The sequence below is a fragment of the Gymnogyps californianus genome, chromosome 14 (genome assembly GCF_018139145.2).
Source record: "Gymnogyps californianus isolate 813 chromosome 14, ASM1813914v2, whole genome shotgun sequence".
NCBI lineage: Eukaryota > Metazoa > Chordata > Aves > Accipitriformes > Cathartidae > Gymnogyps > Gymnogyps californianus.
The window spans coordinates 16,693,636-16,716,938 of record NC_059484.1 but is presented as its reverse complement, the minus strand read 5'-3'; the positions used below and the strand labels follow the sequence as shown (position 1 = coordinate 16,716,938).

The 23,303-nt window shown below is 43.9% G+C and overlaps 1 protein-coding gene across 3 annotated transcripts; it reads left to right on the top strand.

Annotated features, from left to right (window-relative positions):
- Nucleotides 1-8,567: 8,567 nt before the first annotated feature.
- On the top strand, nucleotides 8,568-22,770 carry MYOT (myotilin). Of its 3 annotated transcripts, none has more exons than XM_050905557.1 (9): nucleotides 8,568-8,636; nucleotides 13,162-13,312; nucleotides 15,777-15,878; nucleotides 17,929-17,978; nucleotides 18,551-18,683; nucleotides 19,815-20,022; nucleotides 20,920-21,085; nucleotides 21,615-21,748; nucleotides 22,172-22,770. In XM_050905557.1, exons 2-9 carry the CDS (start codon nucleotides 13,175-13,177, stop codon nucleotides 22,342-22,344), a joined length of 1,104 nt encoding a protein of 367 aa, XP_050761514.1. In that variant the 5' UTR covers nucleotides 8,568-8,636; nucleotides 13,162-13,174; the 3' UTR covers nucleotides 22,345-22,770. The 3 variants fall into 3 exon arrangements, with proteins under 3 accessions (XP_050761514.1, XP_050761515.1, XP_050761513.1); XM_050905558.1 differs by having other exon boundaries at nucleotides 8,588-8,640; XM_050905556.1 differs by lacking the exon at nucleotides 8,568-8,636 and adding an exon at nucleotides 10,451-10,999.
- Nucleotides 22,771-23,303: the final 533 nt, after the last annotated feature.

Sequence of the window (23,303 nt, the reverse complement as noted above, 5' to 3'; positions counted from 1 at the left end):
TGGCTCGGAACATTTCCTAGCCAGAATTGCTAAGAGAATTGATGGAGCAGGTGACAGGGCTGGAAATGCTCGAGGGGCTGCCACGCAGCTTAGCCATTTGTCAGCCTACTTCAAAGATTCACTTCAGAACAGACAGTTGGTTTAGAGCACATACTTGGTCAAGAGCTGGGGAAGTCAGACTATCTAGAGACAGACTTATATCTTAACCCAGGCTGGGAGGGAAAGAGCTGATAACTTGGGTTATTTCAGAGACAAGACAGATTATAAAAAAGACCAGTGCCACAGCAAAACAAACCCAAGCACTTCAGTTGCACATTTATATGCAAAACACATGGTTCAAAAGCTAAATGAGACGGATATGAGTGCACATCAACACTCCACCATGGAACAAGGACATACCTTGCACTGCAAATATTTGATCGTCTTAAACTGCCTTTCTTGCTTAATCAGAGACCTTACTGTAACCTCTGCATCAGCTGAGCTTTAAAGGAGGATGTTAGGGCAGAGTGCCAAAGTTCCTGCTCATTTCTCTACATACAGCCCCATTGTAGTTACCATATACACCACATAAGCCAAGAAGAGCTAGATCTGGGATCAACTACACCAGGTAGGCATGTCTGTAGAAGGCGACAACTACTGGCAAGCAACACTGATCTTTATACAGAGACTACAAGATGTGGGCAACTAATTGGCTTACAGCTCTGAGATCAGCAACATTTACCAGTTATCAGCTCCTCTTTCCACTAACTTGATGTTCACAGTCCAGGGAGGCATTTCCTCTTGGAGCACTTGAATGGAGACTCTCCACAGGGTATTTATTAGGCTGGCGCATGAACAACAGATAAAACGCTCCGACATCTTCTTCTGTTTCACAGTAAAGTGCCAGCAACACAGCCGGGTTTCTGCATATGAGAAACTCAAGCTATAAAAATCACTTTTCTTTGCTATATAGATGCAGAGTCCCTCGGCGAGCCTGACCGGGTCTGCCTACGGAAGCGCACCTGTGTTTACAAAGGTAAAGAGCACAGGTTGTCTGAACAACATAGCTTGTTCTGCAACTTCTAGCATTAGATTTTGAGTTTTCTTGCTCATGCCTTCAGAAGGTATTTCGAGGCTGGAACATTGGTTCATTTACAATTCAAAAAAGCCAGCATGCTTCATTAGTGATGCTATCAAACTTACATCTTAATTGGTAAACGATCCAGACAGACAGAACCACTTACATGAATTCATCTCATTTATTTCCTACAAAGGAGGCTGAATTGGAAACCTGTCATAGTAACCTCCCTTATTATGTTGTATCCACTGGAATAGATGTTTTTCCTGCATTTGGATCTGTATTTAAATGCATAAGCAAGCTAAACCATTTTAATGAGCACTGGTCTACAGGTGAAAAAACTTCCACTCAACCCACTGCAAATGCATTTAGAATTAAATCAACTATTGTAAGTAAAATAAAAATATGGGCATGAGATCATCTTCTTCACTGAAGGGTGTATCATTCCGTAATAATTGCTTCAATGGGGAAATACTTACGTCAGCCATTTAACATCAATTTTTCCTCCTCCAGGGTCTACAAAACATAAGAGCTACAAAGGGTCAGTTAGTGGTATTTGAATGTCGCATTCGCGCTACACCCACCTTACAGGTTCACTGGTACAGAGAATACGATCAGATAAGAGATTCTGCCGATTTCCGAATACTACGAAAAAGTAGGTATTACCACCTCTGTTTGACGTACAGTAATTTTATTGGGACAGTGATAAGACAGGAACAAGAACTGCTATAAAAATTAGGAGATCGTACATGTGCATAGAGGCAGAGTTAAGTTTACAAGTATCAGATGACCTGAAGTCACAGACTGCTGTACACAGCCCGCGCTTCCTCTGGCAACGCGTGAGCACATCAGGCGCAATGGGAGGAGATTGCCATGCTGTTAGCTATTAACGACAGTACTACTGAGCCATGGAGGCATTGTCACCGTATATTATAACTACTGATGAACTCAGGAAAAAAAAAAGTTAAAATATAAGCACATTTTAAACAATTTATGATACTCCCAGGCATGAGGTCATAGCTCCAGTGGGCCAAAATTACCGTAACTAACTCCAAAGTCAGAGGAGCTCTTTCTATATCACCTCAGTGGAGAGGTGTTTGTACCGTCAGGTTCCCCAGCCAAACCTGAGCTTCCCCTCTCTGGATGGGGACAGAAAGGGAGATGGTCCCTTTGTAACCAGAGTGACAGCTGAGGCGGGAAAGGGAGTGAGGGCTGAAGGTCTTTCTTCCATTCTGGCATTATAACTACTTAATTTTTTTCTCTCTTGTTTTGAGCAGAGGCTTGTTCATCAGCAGTTCCTGGTAAGTACGCTGCGCATTTTCTGTTAGACATCTCATCAGTTAATTACCCCACACTTAGTTTTTCCCACCTCATCCAAAATAAAACAATAATGTTCAAAGGGTAGCCAGAAGATAGCATTCAGTGTCAGGCTAAAAGCTTTCAAATTCTTAGTTTTGACACAAGCACCTGAAAGGCACTGATTTTTTTCACAAGACAATGAAAAAGGTATCATCCCTTTTACATTTAGTCAATGAAGAGTACCCTGTATGTTAAGGGAAAATGTGTCAATCGTTCTGACTTATAATCTTTTCTGGGGTTTAAACTTGTGCAAGAGAAGACAGAATTTAGCAAAAAAATTGTGCCTTGTTTCATTAAAGTCACAGGAAGACAGATTCTTCCTTCAACTTTGCTCCTTCTGAATCCTTGACTTCCTATACCCTTTACATCACTTTTTTGCGCTTTATTGCTGCCAAGCCCCATCACTAACAGTCCTTCTGCAAGGACCAATTCCTACAAGTTAACATTTGGCTTCTACGGTACAACAGCATGCCTGAATTTGTTATTTCAGAGGAAGTCTGCACCCTGGTTATTACAGAAGCTTTTCCAGAAGACTCTGGAATATTTAAATGTGTTGCTGAAAATGAATTTGGATCTGCAGCATCCAGTGCACGTCTCTCTGTTTCCCCAGGTAAGCATATGGATTTCTGAGCTGAGCAACTAAGCACAAGAGAATTTTCTGCTCCTCAACATCAGGCAGAGTCACAGATATTTGCCAAGCAGAAACCAGACCCAAACACTTTTGTAGGCTCAAGAGAAGAGAAATGCCCCAAAAATGCAGTCCTCTCAATGGGTACCTCTCAAAGCTGGATGCAAGTTGTTCTGCATTTCTGCTTTTGGCCCCTCTTCCTCCCGGGTCAAGGATGACAAGGTGGAGATGATGTTCCCTCTCACAGAGGAGTCTCATCCCTGAGCTTCATCCTTTCAGGGATTCCAGCTTAGCCCAACCCATTGGCTGTATCTATACCTTGTTTACTGTAACACATGACTTGTCTGGCTTGTGCTGAAAGCCATCTCCAAACAGAACAGCACCTTGCATGTAAACCAAAGCTCACCAGCCCTGGTGAGAAGTCAGGTTTGGCTAATGCAGCTGGTTTGGTCTACGCAGAGCTCAGGCAGGCTGAACTCTCATCCCCCTGCACAGAGATACCAGTTTCCCTTCCCCTGTTACTGCAGCGGGCTGTACTGGTGAACCACCACTGCTTTCTACCTGACTTGTGGACAATTCTACTTCCAGGAGCAAAAGAGCTGGAAAGCTTTGCGGGTGCTGCCCACAGGCCAGCTGTGCAAGTCACCATGAAGAAACCCACCTTCCCCAGGAACAGCCAAACAGGAGCCAAGGACCGAGACGCGGCTGGCCTGCCGTCCTACAGCACAGAGACCCCCGGGCTGGGCAGTCGAGCAGAAGCCACAAACTTCGGCCAGATGAACTCCAAGAGCGAAGCTGAAGTTTTTCATGGAGCTTACGAGAACTCACCTCAGGCTTCACCTCTGCGGTAAGACAAAGAGAAAATCACATCCCTGGGTTAGTTTTATACAACACTTAGGGGGTGAACTTTCTAGTGACCCCAGCAATACAACTGCAAAGCTCCCCGTGCCCCAGACCCTAAGAGGGAAACATGCACATGCAGTAACCTGAGCTGTTTGCCTACATGACAATGGGAACGTGTAACACAGCCCAGCTACAGAACAGCACAGACTCGATTTGACAAAGTATGTAACTATCAAAAGGCTCAGGTCAGTGCCTAATGGCGTTTTCAAAAGCGCCTACGTGTAAGTAACTTTAAAGCATCACCCCAAATAATTAGCCTCTAGAAGACCTTTGGCTCCACAGCAGAGCATGAGGCAAAGATCACAGTACCTGGGAAATTTCAAGGTACAATTCTGTTGCCACCACCTTCCTCTGTAGCCTTGGCCAAGCGGCATCACCTCATGTTTCTGTTTCCCATTCTGAAAGACAGCAATAAAACTCGAGATCCTGTAAGCGTGGTGCAGACAGTACCTGCAAAGCACTCTGTGGAGGAAAAGTACTGAAACAGTGACCCACTGGACAGAACGAAAACTGTCCCATGCCACGATAGGGACACTCCCCACTCAGGAGATGGAGATTTTCAGCCAAGAATAAAGCGTTCCATCTTACAACAAGACTCAATCCAATTTCTGTCCCAAATGCAGCTCTCAAGTACCTATGTACTTATTGCATTATTAGTTATCCTGTTTAACTATTTCAGAGAAACAAAACAAGTTGGAACACACGTCTTAGAAATTCCATCCCAGATTTTTGTAGTCTTCCTCAGGTGTTTATAGGCATAAGGAAGACCTCAAATGGTGACAGTTAAGAAGTCCACGCCCAGCACTACAGAGGAGTTTCCTCAGCCCTGTTTGTGAAGGCAAGAGCTACAAGGCAGACGTGTGCCTCCTCTCTCAGCTGAATGCCAGCGTTGCATTGCAGCGATACTGTTACATCGTGTGTAAATAGCTGTCCCTGACAGAAAGCATTCTGCGTGTTATAGATTATTTTTGGATGTACTCAGCCACTTTAACTAAACCGGTTATTTTAACAATTCTGAACACCCTCCTCCAAATTCACTACAGGAGAGATCATATTTCAATATAGATTTCTCCGTGCACAGGAATTTTTTTGCTAAATCACTGAGTAAAAATGGGTTTGCTTCAATAACCTGCAGATCGCTAAGAGGAGGCTCTCAGCTTACCTTCAAGCCCTTCCATGAAATCCAGGCTTGCTCCAGGGAAATCAGCTGGGACCCTGAGCAGACCCCACTGCAGAATCAAAACCCTGGCTGAAGCTAACTTGTATGGAGTTTAGGAGACTGCAACACTGCAAAGCTGCGGAGGGCTTGCTTGCAGCCTGCCATGAAGCTGTGCGTGTGCTGTTGTTGCCTTCAAACATCACAAGCCAAGCATGTGAATGCAGCACCGTATTCAAGTCAACTCACGCTCAACAACCCCCAGGTCCAAACACCTAGAGATAAGGCAGTTTGCTTGGGAGTACCTAACGCAGACCAATATTGCATTGCTTGTAACCTTTACCTGATGATTGTTTTAAACAAGGGCAGACTGTTAATTGTCTGCCGAGCAAAAATGAAAGCCTTTTATAAAATCTCTGGCATAATTACCTCTTGGAAGGTATGGGGGCAGTAAGAGACATTTGCTAGCTCTCCTTTTAGAACAGGACTAGTTTTCCAACCTCTCTCCCGATTTCTCAAAGGCAGCAGGAAGCCTGTATTTTGGCATTTCTAACAAGCAACCTGTGGGGAAGCTCTTTCAGATGATACTTGCTGCTTAGGATGACTACTTGTAAAGTGTATTGCCTGCAGCAGTACCAGTGAGCTGTGGTTGCGTTTTTATTTGTAAAGTTTGGTTAGTTTGAAATGCAGTACCTGACGTCCTGCATGAAGGGATATAACATACCACCAAGATCAGCTGTGTAATAGCTTTTAAAAATTTGGGTTGCATAAAACATTAACTAGTGTATAGAGCTGCAGAGTGCTTTTGATTGACAGCAATGCTGAAACAGATTTTGGAAGGCATTTACACGTCTCAAGATACAGAAAGAAAACTATTAAAATTTCTAGATACACCCATCTATGAGCATTTAAATATCTTTAAAGCCCACAGTCTTATTGCCATGTGCTTTGAAACACCATTATGAATGGGACTCAACATTGTAAATGTTGTCATTACCTCAAACTAAGCAATCATCTCTAATGAATAGCTGTACAATAACCGTCTTGTTAGACAGATTTAGCCATATAACTCTCTCATGTAGCATATGTGGTTGCAACTGTATTACCAAAGACAAAAAGAAATACCAACAAAGACAGTGATGACAGAACAAAGCTATTACTGGGAATAACTATAAAATGAATGAAGTCCTTGTACTCATACTTCTCCAAATTATTGCTTAGCAACAGCCACTCTACAAAAGCTAGAAAGTGCAATTCTTGAAGACTGTCACTACCAGCTACTCCTTTCTGAGCCCTTTATATCCGCAGCTTACAGTGTCCTTCTCAACAGCCTTAAAGAAGCAGAACAAAATCTATACTGATTCTTAACGTTAATAAAGGAACTTAATCCAAGCAAAAGAAGAGGCTTCAGGCACTAAGTATACTGCCAAGTCTTTTAGGTAGCTTTTAAGATTCCTTAATAAATAAGCAGAAGATTCTTAACTTTTTTCCTAAAAATTTTTTGCTATATGACTCAAGCAACTAGGAGAACCCAATCAGACACAACGGGTCACCATTCATAGAAAGTAATCTGAAGCAGTAAAAAAAAGCTGGTTTCTAACACCTCGCAGTGCTGGTCAGAGTACTATTAAGTTACCCTAGCACAGCCTATGAGATTTATTCCTCTGCCTTTATCAGTTCAGCTTCTAGTTCTTCCAATTTTTTTCCTACCTTCCGGATCTCACGTTTTTCTGTTCCTTCTCTTTCACACAAATCGTCCTAGTTGCGTCCAGCCTTTTAAGTGCATAAAGCCGTCCTTAAATTGATGCCATGAAGCCAGCTTTAGTTCTGAAACAAGCATACTGCACCCTCATTGAAGTCGATGGGAAGCCAGGGAGCCTGTCTGAGCACAGAGCCTGACCTTTAACATGCTCACAGCTTCCTACAGGGCAAATGATCACGCTGCAGTTACCTTTTTTTAAGTACTCAACTCTCTCTATGCAAACTACAGATTTCTTTTTTTTTTTTTTTTAACTTAAAAAGCAAATAACCTCTCCAACAACTAGGGATACACTTCCCCCCTTAATCACTTTCATCACGAGGAATTTAAATCAATTAGCACTCAATTAACACCTGCTATGTAGATTTAGTTCACAAACGACGGGCTGATGTTTAAATACAAACACTAGATGTGGATTAACTCTTGAAGATCGCTGTGAAGGGAGAGAAGAGGCAACTGAAAGACCACACGCAGCCGAGCTGCGGTATTTAAGGGGTTGGGGTTTTTTTAAACAATAGCGTGCATGTTAGGCAAGAGTTGCCAAAGTATAATTAAGATACTGAAAACACTATAATGTTAATTTAAGATGCAATTAAGCATTGAAGCCTTTGATTAAAGGGATACAAATCACCTAATCTGCCAGCAGGATCTGTTGCTGTTCTGGTGAAAACACCATAGTTGCATCTTTTAATCCAAGTAAATACCTGTAATAACACACACCAACAGCAAAATATCAAATAATATTTTACCACCAAGTATATTTTATTTGTGTTATTCAGTTTATGACTCTTCAGACACATCCACGAGCAACGCCGCTGCTCTTGATGAAGCTCCGTACTAGAGCGAAGGTGCGGGTAGCACCGGGGGATGGGGGCACGGCGGCCCCGGGTACCGAGGGAGGACTCGGTCGGGTGTGCTGCTGGGTCGTTATTTAAACATTTAAATGTTTAAATGTGTGGTTTTCAAGTATCTGTTGCCTTTAAGTACACAGCCTTAAAAGCAGTAACAGAGTGTTATCGCTACAGAGGCAATTAGCTACAGCCAATTAGTAAATGAATTAAAAAAAGGAATTTCTTTGGGATAACGAAGTGGGGTTTAGGGACGTTTAAGCATCTTGCAGCAGTCCTTCCTCGCTGCTCCCTGACGGCTGTTACGGGGAGAAAAACCTGCTTTTCTGTTCAATAGCTGTCGACTTCTTCAGTTCTCCCCCTCCTCCTCCTGCTGCTGAACACAGGGACGTAGGAGGCGGGCGACATCTCGGGGTGGGGAGAGCCGGAGCCGGCAGCTCCCTGCCCACCGCTACCCTCCTCAGGCGGCCGGCCGCCGTCGGGGATGGACCCGGCCACAGCAGCGCCTTGTGGAAACCACGGTGCTCCGGGAGCACGGCCGCCTCCCCAGCCAGCAGCGCCCGGTCCCGGCTGCCGGCGGGGTCAGCTCCTCCCGAGGGCCGGCCCGGTTCGGCCCGGTCAGCCGCCCCGGCGGCAGGCTTCAGCGCTGCCCAGGCGGGTGATTCGCTGAGCGCGGGCACCTGCCAAAAGCCCGGGCTGCGGCCCTTAAATGAAGCGTCCCCGCGAGGCCGGGGCCGGTGGAGACTCTTATTGTGACAGCGGTGCGGGCAGGAGGGCAGGCAGGGCCCGCCGTGTCATCGGCTGGCAGCACATTAAAGCCTCTGGTCTTATAACGCCACGCAGAGGGCTACTATGACAGTCCGGGTCAGTGAATGACGGTCCCTGCCCAAAATACTGGTTACAGCCCAGGTGACAGCTTCTAGGCGGTAGGTAAGGGGCTGTGTTTGGGGGGCTGGGTGTTTGGGGTTCCCCCCCCCCCCCCCGTCGTCGTTTTTTACTTCGAAGCCGGTTAGGGAGCGGGGATGGGGAACTGCAGTGCGCTGGGTAACGCTGAGGTGGAAGCGCACCTTTAAGGTGCGGTGTCAAAGGTAACGTGGGAGGCAACAAAGGGGGGAAAAATCGGTTTTTTAAAAAGCAGAGTGTCTCTATTATTACTTACTGTTTTCGTCTTGTAAGGTCAAAAGTCTCTTCAGATTTATTTCATTCTTTTCACCCAAATCAAGGTGGAGTGATTTGAGGAAAACACAACTTATCCCTTGCCGCGACAAGTGAATCTGTGCATCGTATCTTGTTTAAGCGCAGTATTCTAGAAAACAAAGTAAATGCTGGTTTCTGTACACAGCCTGTAGGTAAAATGAATGAATCCGTACACAGGCAGTGATATAAAAATGGTATAAAAACAAGGTTCAACGAGTTTTCTGCACCAGTGAATGAGAACAGAGTGTGGACATGCTCCAAAAATTTGAGCCAGCTTCAAATTCCAAGAGCGTGACAAGGGGGAAGTTAGGGAATTTTTACTAGAAAACCTCTGTTTACGTACAGTTAATTTACAATTAATATTGATAATTACCTTTAGGAAACGAAAGCTTTGAATCTTTAAAACGAGAGCGATGTCTTCAGTTGATCTCCCCCCACGGGAATTTATGACCTCGTGGAGCCCTTCTTCGGGCTCTCCGATGGGAGGAATATAAAATACTGTGTATATATAGCAGCAAAACAGCTGATCGCAGTGGGGCAAGATTACAATTTTTTCCAGCACATGTAACTGTGTGGATTTATATTCTCCTTTTTTATTAGTAGCTTTATGTTTATTTTGGGGGGTTATTTATTTATCCTGGAGCTGAAGTTGTTTGTCAGTTTTAACAAACTTGCTCAGTTCACTCTAATGAAACTTTCCTGGTTTTTGAGTTGATGGAAAGCCCAGGTTTAGATATCAAGGACCTGCAAACTAAATGCAGGACCTCTGAGCAGCTCGGCTTCCCCTACTTTATCCTGCAGCTATGTCATTCTGGCAATTATTAGCCCTAACAGCAAATCTCGGGAAATCACTTCAAACAGAGAAGCACAGTCCTTGGCATTCCAATCCCAAATCTTAATTGGATATAAAAAGCTCTGAATTCAAAAACTATTAGAGGATCAGGATACTTGGTTTCAAAGGTTTAGTTTTAGGCTTAAAAGAAAGTGGAACCTGTTTCATGCTTCCCTATGGTGTAAGGAATTTCTCGGTGCAAATAGCCAATTCTCCGAGTAATAGTACATTTAGTTTTTTGACAGGGCACAAAACTGCTAGATCCAGAGATCTTTAGTTAAGATGATATGTGGCAAATTACCTTGCTTAGCAGTAGTATCTACGGTTATCTGTAGGCTTACGCAGGTGGTGGGTTGTCTCAATAAACCAATTGCTATTTCTTTTAGAATTTACTGGGCTCTTGCAGATAAGATAGCTGTGGTGAGCACTGCACCTGAGTCGGATAGAGTGCGTGACTTGTTATTGTAATCCAAAATGTTCATACAGTTCTGGAATAGTTCTAATCAATCCTAAATCTCTTCATTTTAAGCTCAAGCTTTAATTGTCAGTTGCCTGAACTTCATACTCTTTGGATTGCTAATGACTGCTCACGACACAGTATTTTTGTGATTCAAATGGTGATGTACAATTTATTTTATCTGTATTGTCTTCCTTAAGGGAAAATCCACACCAAGAAAGCCTCTATTCTGCAAGGCAAGGGTTCCATTCTATCCAGGAGCCCAGCCAAGAAAGCTTTCGTGGCCTACCACCTAGTTTTTACCAGCCACCTATCCAAAGCCAGTTATCACCAACAAAAACCCAGGACAGCCGTGAAACCTCTCCTATGAGTGTCCCTAATTTCCCATCCGTTTCCTCTATGTGCCAACCAACCATGTTTAACTACGAACGTCCAAAACACTTTATCCAGTCTAAGAATGTGTGTCAAGGGCAACAGCAGCCTCCAGGACCCGCAGCCTCTACAGAGTCAAGCAGACAAATCAAACAGTCCTCCATCCTAATACAGCCTCGTAACCCAAGCGGGCAGAAATTCTCCTCCTCATCATCGCTGAGCTCTTCAATCACGCTCTCCTCGCCTTCCTGTAGTGCCCCTAAGGAATCCACATATCCCGTCACACCTGCATCTGCGCAGTCTCCTGCTAGCTCATCATCTGGGCAACGGCTTATATCCATGCCTAACCAACCCCCCGCAGCATTCCTGTGCTCAGTGCTACCCTCGCAGCCCGACTATAACAGCCAAACTCCTTCTCCTATGGAACCTCAGTAAGTATACACAGGCTTCTAACCTCCCCTTGCTTTCCTCTGGCCTGGCCTCTCCTGTGCACTGACCATCCCCAATCCAACCGTCCGGTGAAACACCAGCTCAGCTGAAGCCGATGGTACAACTCCCATTGACTTCTGATGTTCGAGGCAGGACTCTGCATGAATCGGGTTAGGAGGCTGAGCGCTTGCCCTTGGCGTCTGTGTGGGAGAGACGGGTATCCGCCAGGAATTACACTGCACAGCAGTCATGTCACAGGCTGCTGTGCAGGTTTTCTGGAGTCAGTTTGAACAGTTTAGTTTGATTTGATGGAAATCTCTTATTTAAGGGTAATCGAACAGAAGATGGACACTCATCTCAAATGAATTTCTCTCGACAAACATGGCTTATGAACGGGGAAGCCCCTTATAGGCAGGGAGGAAGGCAGTAGTATTTCCCACATGTAAACAACTTCAAGATTCCTAGTAAGTCTCAGCAGCTTTTTCAGGTTCCACATCATGATGGGACTCTATGCTCACCTACAATACAGGTTTCATTAATCGTACGTGCTAACAGAAAGGCGGCAACTTTAAAATTTCACCCCTTCAGACCAAAGACCGAATTCTTTCCTGAATATGTATTATATCATTTTGCCTTTGGGCTGCAATCCAAATATCTCCCAAGGTCAGTGAGATCTCAAAGGGAGCCAGGTCTTGCCTTCTCACCAACTTGTATTCCTGCCAATATTAGCTGGAGGTCCTGGGGAAAGTCAGTGTAGAATATGCAACAAACATTTAACCGAGGATATTAGAAAGGTGATAGGAGCAGGGGGGTTCTGCTGGCTTGGATATAAATTCAGATTTAAGCGTCAGTTTGTATTCGGGAATCTAAATGTTTCTGGCGGTTTTTTTTAATCACAGCACTGTGGGAAGCGGAAAGGTAAGACGGAGTGGGCTAGCTGGGGCACTCAGGAGTGTTTCTTAAAAGTGTTTCTTAAAAGAAGGAGTGTGGGGGGGTTAGGTACGCATCTGGAGTAACCACTGGGTTTTGTGTATGTAGTGTGGAGTTGTTTGTTTTCATAGCAAAGGGCTTTGGTGCCTCACTGTGCTTTTCATATAAGCTGCTCTTAAATGCAACATCCTGTGAGTTGAGGAATTATTTTCCTAATCATGCTACAAATGGGAAAACAGCGACATGAGACATATTAATCTGTTGGGAAAATTAAAGTTTTTAAGTTATAACTTGGGCAAGTTATTAAGTCCAAGCAGTGCTGGGAATACGTACCAGAATTATAACCCTTCTACCCTATTCTAATCAGCAGAACAAATTCCCAAGCAACAGGAGGAAGAGGATTTAGAATAGAAATAATTGCTGAACGCAACTGCAGCATACGAGGCCCCGCTGCATATAACGAACTGGGTTAGATCCTGTCAGCACAGAGTGCTGTGACCTCTAGTAGACCTTCGCAAGCCGTTTTGAGGGATGCTCCTCTTTTTCTAGCACCTTTCAGAATCAAGTCTACTATCTAACTCCAAGACTTGATTGTGTCTCTTGACTATGGATTACAGGATCAGGCTATGTGGGGGGCTGCAGCAAGGGCTCCTAAAGACCCGGCCTAGCCTGGGGTAAGCTTGGCTGTTGAACATCTGGGCAGAAATGCTATATGAAGTAACTTTCTGGGGCCAAGAAGAAGAGGACAATTAAAGCTATTTGTTCATACCTAATCAACTAGTTTGTGACTTTGCTGTGGATTTGCAGCACCCAGGGCCTTTTTAACAATTGAAATTGTAAAGGAACGCAGTTTTTGAGGGAGAATTTGCTCCTGCAGAGACTCACATTGCTCAGTGGAGTTAGTGGCTCCCTCAAAACACTGCTAGCCTTACTGCACACATCTGAGTGAGGGCAAGGGCCACTGCAGGATGTAGGGATGCTGAACAGTGACCCACAGCAAACTGCTGCGAGTGTTGTGGGAGGACACTCAATGACTTAGCTAGACAATGATGCTTCCCCTTAAGTTTTTGATACTCATTTACGCCACCTAGCCTATCTATCTCCCAAATGCTTTCCAGGTTCATTTGAACCACAGGTAGCAGGCTCATGTTTTCTGTGTGTATTCTATGAAGCTATAGCAAACAGGCAAGCAGGCCTACAGGAATAACTTTGTTTTCTCTTCCTGCATGAGTAGTTACTCACAACCAATGTATAACAAACAAGCTAGCATCAGCTCTATGCAGAAGACATCAGACCAAGAAATTCGAGGAACAAAAGAGGCCCTCATTCAGGACTTGGAAAAGAAACTCCGATGCAAAGACAACCTTCTCCAGAATGGCAACCAGGTAAGGGAAACCTGCTGATTAAAGAACCAGTTTGCTCTGACCCTTGGTAGTGCAAGCAGGGATGCAGAGACTAGTTCTAGTGCCCCAGAGGCTGGAGCCTCCAAACTGAGCTGAAAGCAGAAGGAAATGCAGGAGCAACACTGCCCAAACACCTTTACTCAGAACCTCAACAGATCCCAGCAAGAGTTCTTTGAGCCATTTATGACCAGAATATTCTTTCAATGTGAGGTGGCTGAATTTTTCCATTAGAAATGTAAAAAAAAAATCTCTTCCAACAGTGACTTCATTTTTAATCATGGCTCAGGGCTGGTATAAAAGGTGTGGTTCTGAAAGATTTACATCCAACCTCTTAATTTCCCAGCACCCTCTTCACAGTTATTTTTGGTATTAGAATGCAAATAGCTGTACTGGTGGGCCAGGTTCAGCTCAGTCCTGAGAAGGCCCTTCCCAGTAGAGGACCAGCACATGGCTAGTGCATGATGAAAGCTGGCCTGAATGTATGGCAAGAGAGATGGCTGCTGTAAGTCTGTCTGTAGGCATCTACTGTGGCAACTGAATGTCTGCACCTCTGGTGACTTCAGTAAGGGGTGCGTTGACTTCTGAAAGCCATCTGATGCAGCAAGATGGCTTTGAGCTGCTGTTGGCTTTCCCTCTTATCTGACCTTCTTGGCCAGCACACACCATTCAAGCTGTCTTTGAATTTGTGCAATCAAATTAATAAGGCTAGGGTCAGGAGAAAGGTACATGTTTAGAGCCGTGGCACAAACCTGAACTCTCTGCTGGGGATCCTGCTGAACACCACATCTACAGACAACTAAAAACCCAAGGAGAATCCCTCAGTTCTCCAGACACGATTTCACCCTGGCTTTCAATGCTGGGGTTAATAAACCACCCCAAATCATTAGAAAATTGGAGAAGTACCAATATTTGAAAGCTCATTCTACAGACCATCACCAGGTGGTAAACCTCTTTGATTTCTTTTTATATGAACAACAACAAATCAAAGAAATTACATGAGCTTTTATCATAAAGTCTGTCTCCTATAAGAAGGTCTCTTAGTCTCAGTACCTACTTATTTATTCTGCAAAGGGACAAAATGCAATCCTCTACCAAGAAATCCCAACTGGGAGAAAAATTTGCTTACCAGTAGGGAGGCACATTACAGCAAGCTAGAGCGAGCAGGTCTCTAATGTGGGAACCTTCCTGCTGGCTGGAGGCAGACGGGTAAAAGCCCAGTGTTTATAGTTTCCATCTTCTTTCCCCTGAAGTAGAAAGGAGTTTTTCCATTACCACCAGTGGGACCAGGTTTGTGTCATATATATAATCTTAAATACTGAAGGAAAAAAAAATATATTAGGTCAAATCTGACTTAATGTGTCCCTCACAGGAATGTCCTGTCTGCTGTAAGAAAGCTTGCCATTGCAAGCCAACTTTTCTTCCCATAGGAAGCCAGGCTAAAAATAAGGCTTATGCAATCGCCACTCTGTGTCCTCCTCCCCTTGTCCTCCAACGACGTCTGAACCAACTGGCCAATCTCAGCCACACTTGATACAGCCGTAACGACCTCAGGGATATTAAGCTCTCACAGGTTTTGCCAAAGGTCTCTCTCGCTCTCTTCTAAAGAGAAGTCCCACAAGCCTCCCCAAACCCTTATCTACCCAGGAGCAGCCACATACACAGTAGAAATTCAGTCAGAGCTTGTCCTCACGTCACAAAATCCAAACCCAAGGTAAACTTTGTGGGAAGTGAAGTGTCAGGTGTTCCGGTGCTCAGGGGACTAACGTACTCTTCTAAAGTAACCCAACTGACAGAACTTGAATTTAACTCTGCTCATATTTATCCCCACATGCTGCATCCACATTGTCGGAACTTACTGTTACATGACTGAAACGCATTCTTGCCTCCTCTCAAGACAGCACACAGCATTTCATAAGGTGCCTGTTGTGCTGGCATAAACTTCTCGTGTGCTTTCAGGGGTAGAGGTTCTCCTCTCTGGCTGTGTCTGCTTCTGGTGTGGCTCTTGCTTTTTTGGGAGTAGGGGATGCTAGCATCCATCATGCTTCTAGCTCCTGAAGTAAATCCACAGCTGAATGACTTGGGAAGTCTTCCCAGTGCTAACAGAAAGGTACCCAGGGACTTACTCTGGCTTCTGAGATAATGCCATCAGTTACCCATAAATAATCCCAGTGGAGAAAGAGGAGGAGTGGAAGGCCACAGATGGCATTAGAGAGGCTTTGATGAACAGGCAGTTTAATCTTTTATGCATTTCAGCGCTGTATATATTGAGGCTGACTTCAGTAGGCATCACAGACTGCAAACCCTCTGGAACAGACGTGGTGTTTCTGTTCAGCCGCTGCTTTCATTGACAACACCCTGAATTTGTAGCATATTAACGTGCTCTTACAAGCTGATCTGAAATACTAAATGGACTTCTGACTAGAATTCCTCTCCGCTCTGCTTTAAGCGATTAACTTATGAAGAAAGAATGGCTCGCAGGCTGCTCGGACCAGTAAATGCTGCATCTGTGTTGGAAGCACAAAGTGAAGACAACATGCAGAACGCACAGGTAAATGGGGACCTGTCTCGAGAACAATGATTTCCTGGTGATTGTGCTGTGACCTGCTTGTACCTGAATAGGGCAGAGAGATGGGCTTGCTTTGGTACCAGTGCAGGGGAGGGGAGGGAAGGGGACAGCTCTCACTGGCAGAGCTCTCTATGGTAGGGATTTGGGTTTTTTTTGGGGGGGTGGTGGCAGAGGGGGAGAATTTAAGCACCATCCCTTTGGGGCCTGATCGGTAGGAATGACCTCTCCAGGGAGGAATTACAGCAGCTGCTGCACAGCACGTTACACCCTGCCTGTGACAGGCAGGGAGCAGCACAGCGAGGGATACAGGTACCCACTCTCTACCAGCCCAAGTTCAGACTTGGCCAGGACAGCAAGATTTACACCTGTCACTGTTGGGAATAAGTGACATTGACTGCAGGAGGTCAGGGCCTTGGGGTGGGATCGGTTGGGTTTTAGCCCTTCCAGGGGCTTGCAATCATTAGGAGAAGGCAAAGCAGTTATTTTAGCAGCCCACAGGCTGCTAGACAAGAATCTATTACTACTGGCATTTTCAAAAGCATTTTAGTTGGAGACTTGCATCATTCATTGGTTATTCAGGCCAGTTAAAAGCTCTTTTTGGCAATTCTGTGATCAAAGTTAGTGGAAATGTCTGTGATGTGGCACCAGGTACCTGTGCAGCCAAAGAAAACATGCCTCCTGCTGCATGCACACAGAGAGCCAGCAAGCTGGCATACACCTTCCAAAGTGCAGTTAGCAAAACTCTTCGACACAAGAGACACTTAAGATCACAGCAAGGGAGGAATACGCAATTTGAGCTATTTCTCCCCAGCAATCACCTGACAACAGCAGGCAAGAAGGGAACATTATGGATGTCAGAGAGCAAGGGAAGCCTCGTCTTTTGCAGAGAACAAGGAAACATTCAGTCAAAACAGGATGACTGACAACTTTTCAGGGCGTGTGAAATGCTGCATAAAAAGGAGTATTGGAAGGAGAGATTGGCTTATGTTTGGGAGATCTTAGTCCCATTGTTCAGTCTTATTTTTAAATATTGTAGTCACCGATTCATTCAGCCTCCTGATTCCTCAGGAACTTAACTACACCATCAGTCCGTATAATAGAGCATTAGAATTATCAGCAACTTCATCACTACAGCATCATTTCACAAGACAAGTAATAATTGTACAGAACTTGTGTAAATGAGCAGATACAAGCAATTGTCTTTGGACTTAGCATTGAGCTCAGTCCAGCAAAACGCTCATTCATGTAATACTTCCCCTGAACTGAAGACCGCTTCTGTGCTTGAAATTTAAACTCAGGCTTAAATGTTCCACAGGACTGGGCTACAGAGCACAGAACCAAGCATCGTAATGGCTCAATGCAAACACCCCAGAAATTTCCATGCAGTTTTTCTTCTATCTGACTCCATTGCTAAAATGAGTCACTGGTAATAAACTCTGCTTGCATTTTCCAAACATCCAGGTTCCTAGCAGGAATCAATCCTGGGTACTTTAGCAGATTTACTCATGTGATTGTGGAGTTGTCAGCGAGCTTAGTTGGTGCTGTGATCTAGAAAGAAAAATATTTTCCAGCTCAGCATGTGTCCATTGCTATTGGTACCATATTTAAGTGGGCACAATACAGTGTTCTTGCCAGCGATTCCACTTCTATTCCTGCTATAGGGAAGGACACTCTGTACTTAGTTCTCATTTTAGATACTGCCAGTAGTACTACTCTCCTCTAACAAAGGTTATTGGCTGGCCAAAAGCCTTGTGTGCCAAACAAAACTGCTGCACCTATCACCTGTGCAGAGTGATGAGAAGTTGTGCCATTCTATTAATAGTACTTGTTACTGTCATCCAAAGCCTAGGGTGAAAACAGAGTGTATTAGCTCCTGATACAAGTTCCTTTGCCTCTTGTCCCAATGACTTCTGAAGTATTCAGTTTGCTTTTAAGCAGCAGTCAGTATACAAACTTAAAATGGCTTCTCATTCAGTTTATAGATAAAACTTTCTCTCTAAGTTAACTCACCTCTCGTCTTTCTCTTTCCAAGCACCAGAATGCGGAAAACATCAGGCTGCAGGTTCCTACAACCCATGTAAGGTAATGGATAAACTTGTGCTGCGCTATTCTTAAAGACCTTATTTCAAATGTTTCTAGACAATGTTAGTTTTACTTCACTACTTATCACTTTTTCTAAAGTAGTAATTCCTAAATTCATTCACTTTCTTTCAACTAAAACGCTACCGTTTGTGGATGGTTGATGATGCCTATGATCTTAATCCAGTCAATTCTAAGGATAACACTAGCGGTTTAAAGATTCCATGTACCTAGGGCAAATATGCTTCATATTCTAGATTAATCTCTAGTCACAGCAAAGTCTGACAATGTAAATGATGAAACATAGCATGATGAAACACAGCCTACGTTGCTCTTGTAAATTCTTTTGGATATTAGGCCAAAGATGAAGGTTTCATATGTTATGCTTCTGTGTTGAATTGAACAACTTGAGCAAGATAAGTGATCAAAACCCATACCTTACAGCTGAAAAACAAACCAGAACTGTAGTGTTGGATTCCTAAATGTGTTGAGGGACTCTAGGTGCAATCGACGCTTCCATGCCATTTGTGCTATGGTAACTTTTACACAATTAACTGTTTCTGTCCACTTTTTAGGAGCAGACCGTCCTCAAGAGGAGATGAACGTGGACATGACTCAATCCAGGAAAAGTTTTTTCAGCCACGTTTTACACAAGTGCCTGAAGACATAATTATTGAGGAGGGGCGATTCTGCAGGCTCGACTTCAAAGTAATACCAGCCTTTCACTTTCAGTTCCATTAGCTCAGTGGGGTGTGTGGCATGAAGAGAGGTCTCTGAGCTGCAGTGCCTTTGCACTTAATAAGCCAGAGCACTAATGGCAGATGGTGCAGGGTCTCTTCAGGCAATGTAAACCAAGAAATAGGAGACGGCTAAATGTTTCAGCATTTTCCCTTGGAAAATGTAAATGGAATTAGCTGCATAAGAATATGGTTAAAGCTAAATAGTGGTAAATACGGACCACCACAGAACACCTTCTAGACCTCATTGGGAAGAATTACTATTAAGGCCCTGCTGAAAGAAGGCATTTGGGAGGGAACCTTGTGCTTTGCACTGGGACTCCACTGACTTCAGTGGACACATGCTGGACACACGTCCAGTAAGGCCTGTTTAGGACTAGCCTGCCTTTAATGAGTCTTCTCTACGGTAACTGTGCCCTTGCTGGAGCAGACAATCTGGCAAGGAAATGCCCTAATTACAAACAAACAAAGTGCCAGAATGGCCTGAAACTGCATGGCAATTGTACCAACCCCAGGGTAAGAAAGAACATAGGTCTTCTGCGCATGCAACTTCACTGCAAAGGGTGTTTACTGATTGTGGTTTGGCTTGTTTTTTCCTAATCACTTCCAATCTCTTTCCTTAAGTATACTCTTGCCAGACTTAGGCATGACCTTTAGCCATTTTGCTGCAAATTGCTTAACTTCTGAATGTCGTGGACAACCTGGAGCATGTCTGCAGGACAGTTTATTTACATACGTTATCAAAACAGTATGGATGTCAGCACTGCTTACAGTGCTGGCTGTGGGATTAAAAGGGTGAGTTCCCCCCCTCTATGAACCCACAATCTTTGGCCTAATCTAAACTACCTTACAAGATGGGAACAACAGGGGGTTGCAGGAACAGCATCTACTGTCTTGTAACTAAAGCTCATCTTTCCATGGCATTTCACAAGCCTTCCTCTCTCTGCAGCACCACATTAATATTCAAAACTAGGCAAGACTGTAAAATTTCGCAGTAGGATCATGATTTGATCATCTATCGGCATCAAACTCCCTATAGCATTGAAAGGCTTTTATTATCTTAAAGCTGTTTAACTCTTCGCTGCTTTCCTCCCCTTCACAGGTTAGTGGGCTGCCAACTCCAGATGTGATGTGGTATCAGAATGGAAGGATGGTTCATCAAGATCAGTTCCATAAAATGATAGTGTCAGAAAAGGGATTCCACTCGTTTATTTTTGAAGCAGTCAAATCATCTGATGCGGGGACATACGAATGTGTAGCTGTCAACCGTGCAGGAGAAGCGTCTTTCGCAGTAAAAGTGGAAGTAATTGGTAAGACTGAGAGCACTGATAATTACCTGGCCACACATGGAAAATCTCAGTAGTCTAACACCTTCCTCCTTGTGTTTGGGACATAAAACAACTAAGAAGCAGAGGTAGATCTCCAGATATTCAGGCTCAAACGATAACAAACACCTTATCTTTCCCAAGACTATTTTAATACATACATCTGGGATGCCATATTTCTTCAAAGAATTTTGTCATGTTTTAACCTCAGCCGGCAACTAAGCACCACACAGCCACTTGCTCGCTCACTCCCCCCTCCCAGTGGGGGGACTAACTGATGCCCAGTTAGTTCCCAAGCAGCGATCTGCCCCTCCTGGCCAACTCCCCCCAGTTTATATACTGGGCATGACGTCATATGGTATGGAATACCCCTTTGGCCAGTTTGGGTCAGCTGTCCTGGCTGTGTCCCCTCCCAACTTCTTGTGCCCCTCCAGCCTTCTCGCTGGCTGGGCAGGAGAAGCTGAAAAATCCCTAACTTAGTATAAACACTACTTAGCAACGACTGAAAACATCAGTGTGTTATCAACATTATTCTCATACTAAATCCAAAATATAACACTATACCAGCTACTAGGAAGAAAATGAACTCTAGCCCAGCCGAAACCAGGACACACTTCTAGCGGGATATTTAGATGTAGTGGGATGTCCAGAATTTAGGAGTTATTAATCTCCCGGAACTGATAACAAGTTGATTGACTCTCCTCCTAAAGTGGATTGTGTCTACTACACCCTTATGCTCATGGTAATTGCAGGTAGGCTAAGGAGTTGCAGTAAGGAACATGTGCCCTCCTGAATTTAGCATTATAAAATCTTAAAAAACAAGCCTGATATTAGCGTTTAATACTTACAGTAATTTCTCTTTATCTTTCCTCTTTAATTTAGCAAAAGAACATCACACGCCTCCAACTTTCATCTTCAAGCCACAAAGCAAAAAGGTTTTTGAAGGAGATACAGCCCGACTCGAATGCCAGATCTCTGCTATCCCAACACCTCGGATTTACTGGAAAAGAAACAACGAAATGGTACAATATAATACAGACCGAATAAGGTATCCTACTAATGAGTTGGCCATTGATGTGTTAGAAAACAATAACCAGTATTTGTTAAGTCAAATTTGAATTGGCTGGTTTCTAAAAGCAGCAAGCTGGAAAGCTAGATCTGCCCCTCGTTTATGACATATGGCGAACAGGCCCGTGGGCTGGCCAGGCACGATGCTCAGAGTCTTGTTTTGAGGGCACAGAGAGAAAACTGTGACCAGATGCCACTCTGAATTCTAGCAGCAGTTACAAGGCCCATGGAGAGGCATGGCTTTAGGACTGAAACATGCAGTGCATTCATCATGCTCTGAGGCTATGGGGCTACAGAAGGGCCTTGATGCCACCTGAATGGTATCATGATGTGAATCACTGGTGGCTGGTAACACAAATGCAGTGTTTATGTCTAAATAGTTTGCAGTGCCCTGCAAGAATTGTTCTAGGGCTTTCGCAGCTCCTCAGCATGTAAACTGACTCTCTGATTTCAATGTCTTCTCTCCTCCTCCCTCCAAGCACTTACACATAAACACCTTCATTTTTCAGCTTGTTACACGACAATACTGGAAGGATTTGCCTCCTGATTCATAATGCAAACAAGAAAGATGCTGGCTGGTATACCGTATCTGCTGTCAATGGAGCAGGTGTGGCCACATGCCATGCCAGGCTGGAGGTTGCAAGTAAGTACCACATCACAGTGCCACAACCACAACTGAAACTGCCACTGGCACTTGTATTCGGAACAGACCCTCCAGATTAACCTAATAAAGCTCAGACTGCTGGGAGGATTTCTTTCCAAAGATGCTGAACTAGACAAAAAGTAACTATCCCTGGAAAAACTCTTTTGTTTAGTACCAAGACACTGTGATGTGTCCTTTGCACATTGTCTACATTTGCTCTCTGCACTGTTTAAAGACTACAATTTGATTAATACCAAGGAGGGTGAATATAAGTCTCTGGTGTCTGAGATATGGGCTTCTCTGTTAAATTCTTCCTAAGGGTTTGCTGGTTTATGTTGCATATAAAAAGCAATTGGGTTGCTCTACCACGGGTCTTTCCACAGTCTGGGAAGACACTGAAAGAGGCTTTTCTCTCTCTTCCAGCACATGCAAACAAGCCAGTTCCAGCCCCAAAGCAATTACGGGTTCGACCAACTTTTAGCAAGTATTTGGCACTTAATGGAAGAGGACTGGATGTGAAACAAGCTTTCTCACCAGAAGGAGAGTTTCAGCGTTTGGCTGAGCAGTCTGGACTGTATGAAAGTGATGAACTTTAACTGGAGATGAAGAGGAAACCTCGCACCTATAAGAGACAATTACAACATAGATGCAGTTAACTGGTGATTGCTCTAATTAGCAAAATACCTATCTACATATTTTTACTTTGACTCTTGCACATTCAGCTGTTCCCATTTTACCATGTTAGATTTTATTTATATGGTTTGGTGACTATAACCATTTACTGAGTATTGTATTTTAACTATAAAGCCTAAGAAAGCAGGCTAACTAGTTTTTACAGGTGTGGGTGGTTTTAGTTCCACCTATGCTTGGTTACATGCTAAAGTAGATTGGTTTGTACTGCTTCTCTAATATCACTCGATAATATCAGAAGTCTGTACTGTCTGAATACTAAAACCAAATAGACTAGAGTGTTTTTATGAGAATAAATTAGAGGCAAATAAAATTTTAAATAACCAACATCAGCTGTGACTCTTCCTTGATCTGTTAAAACCAGCTTATGAATGTCTGGCATCAGCTGCAGGCTGGCAAAGATGGATTCTTACCCTACTAAGTCTGTCACTGGTCCCCTCCCCTGTCTGCTCCCCCCATCGTTTGTCATCTGATAGCTATAAACTATTTAGCATAAACTAGATGCTGACACTCCCTTAACACTAAAACATGTCAGTGAGGCAACGTCAATATTTTTTCTTCTTGCACACTTGACCCAAGAGCTGCCCTGTATAATATGAAGTGTTAAGGCTACCATGTTTTCCCTCCTTACTCCTTTAATCAAGCAGTGCCTGTGACTTATCTGACTGTTGACTCTCAACAAGCTGTTGATTTGAATCATCCAAATGGTTTGTGTGCTACTATTCACAGCATACTTGCTCAAAATAATAATAAATACCATGAAACCTGATTTTGCCGAACTCCAACAAACCTAATCTCTGAAGATTTTTCAACTGTACTTGCTAAAGGAAAATTTGTGAGGGTGGAACTAGCCTGAACTCCTCCC

Excerpts from the sequence above, each read along its gene's own strand:
- MYOT (XM_050905556.1), top strand. The coding sequence starts at position 10,563 with ATGAGTGTCCCTAATTTCCCATCCGTTTCCTCTATGTGCCAACCAACC. Across the intron at positions 18,684-19,814 it reads TCTGCAGGCTCGACTTCAAA|GTTAGTGGGCTGCCAACTCC; the intron begins GTAATACCAGCC and ends TCCCCTTCACAG. Across the intron at positions 20,023-20,919 it reads AGTAAAAGTGGAAGTAATTG|CAAAAGAACATCACACGCCT; the intron begins GTAAGACTGAGA and ends TCTTTAATTTAG.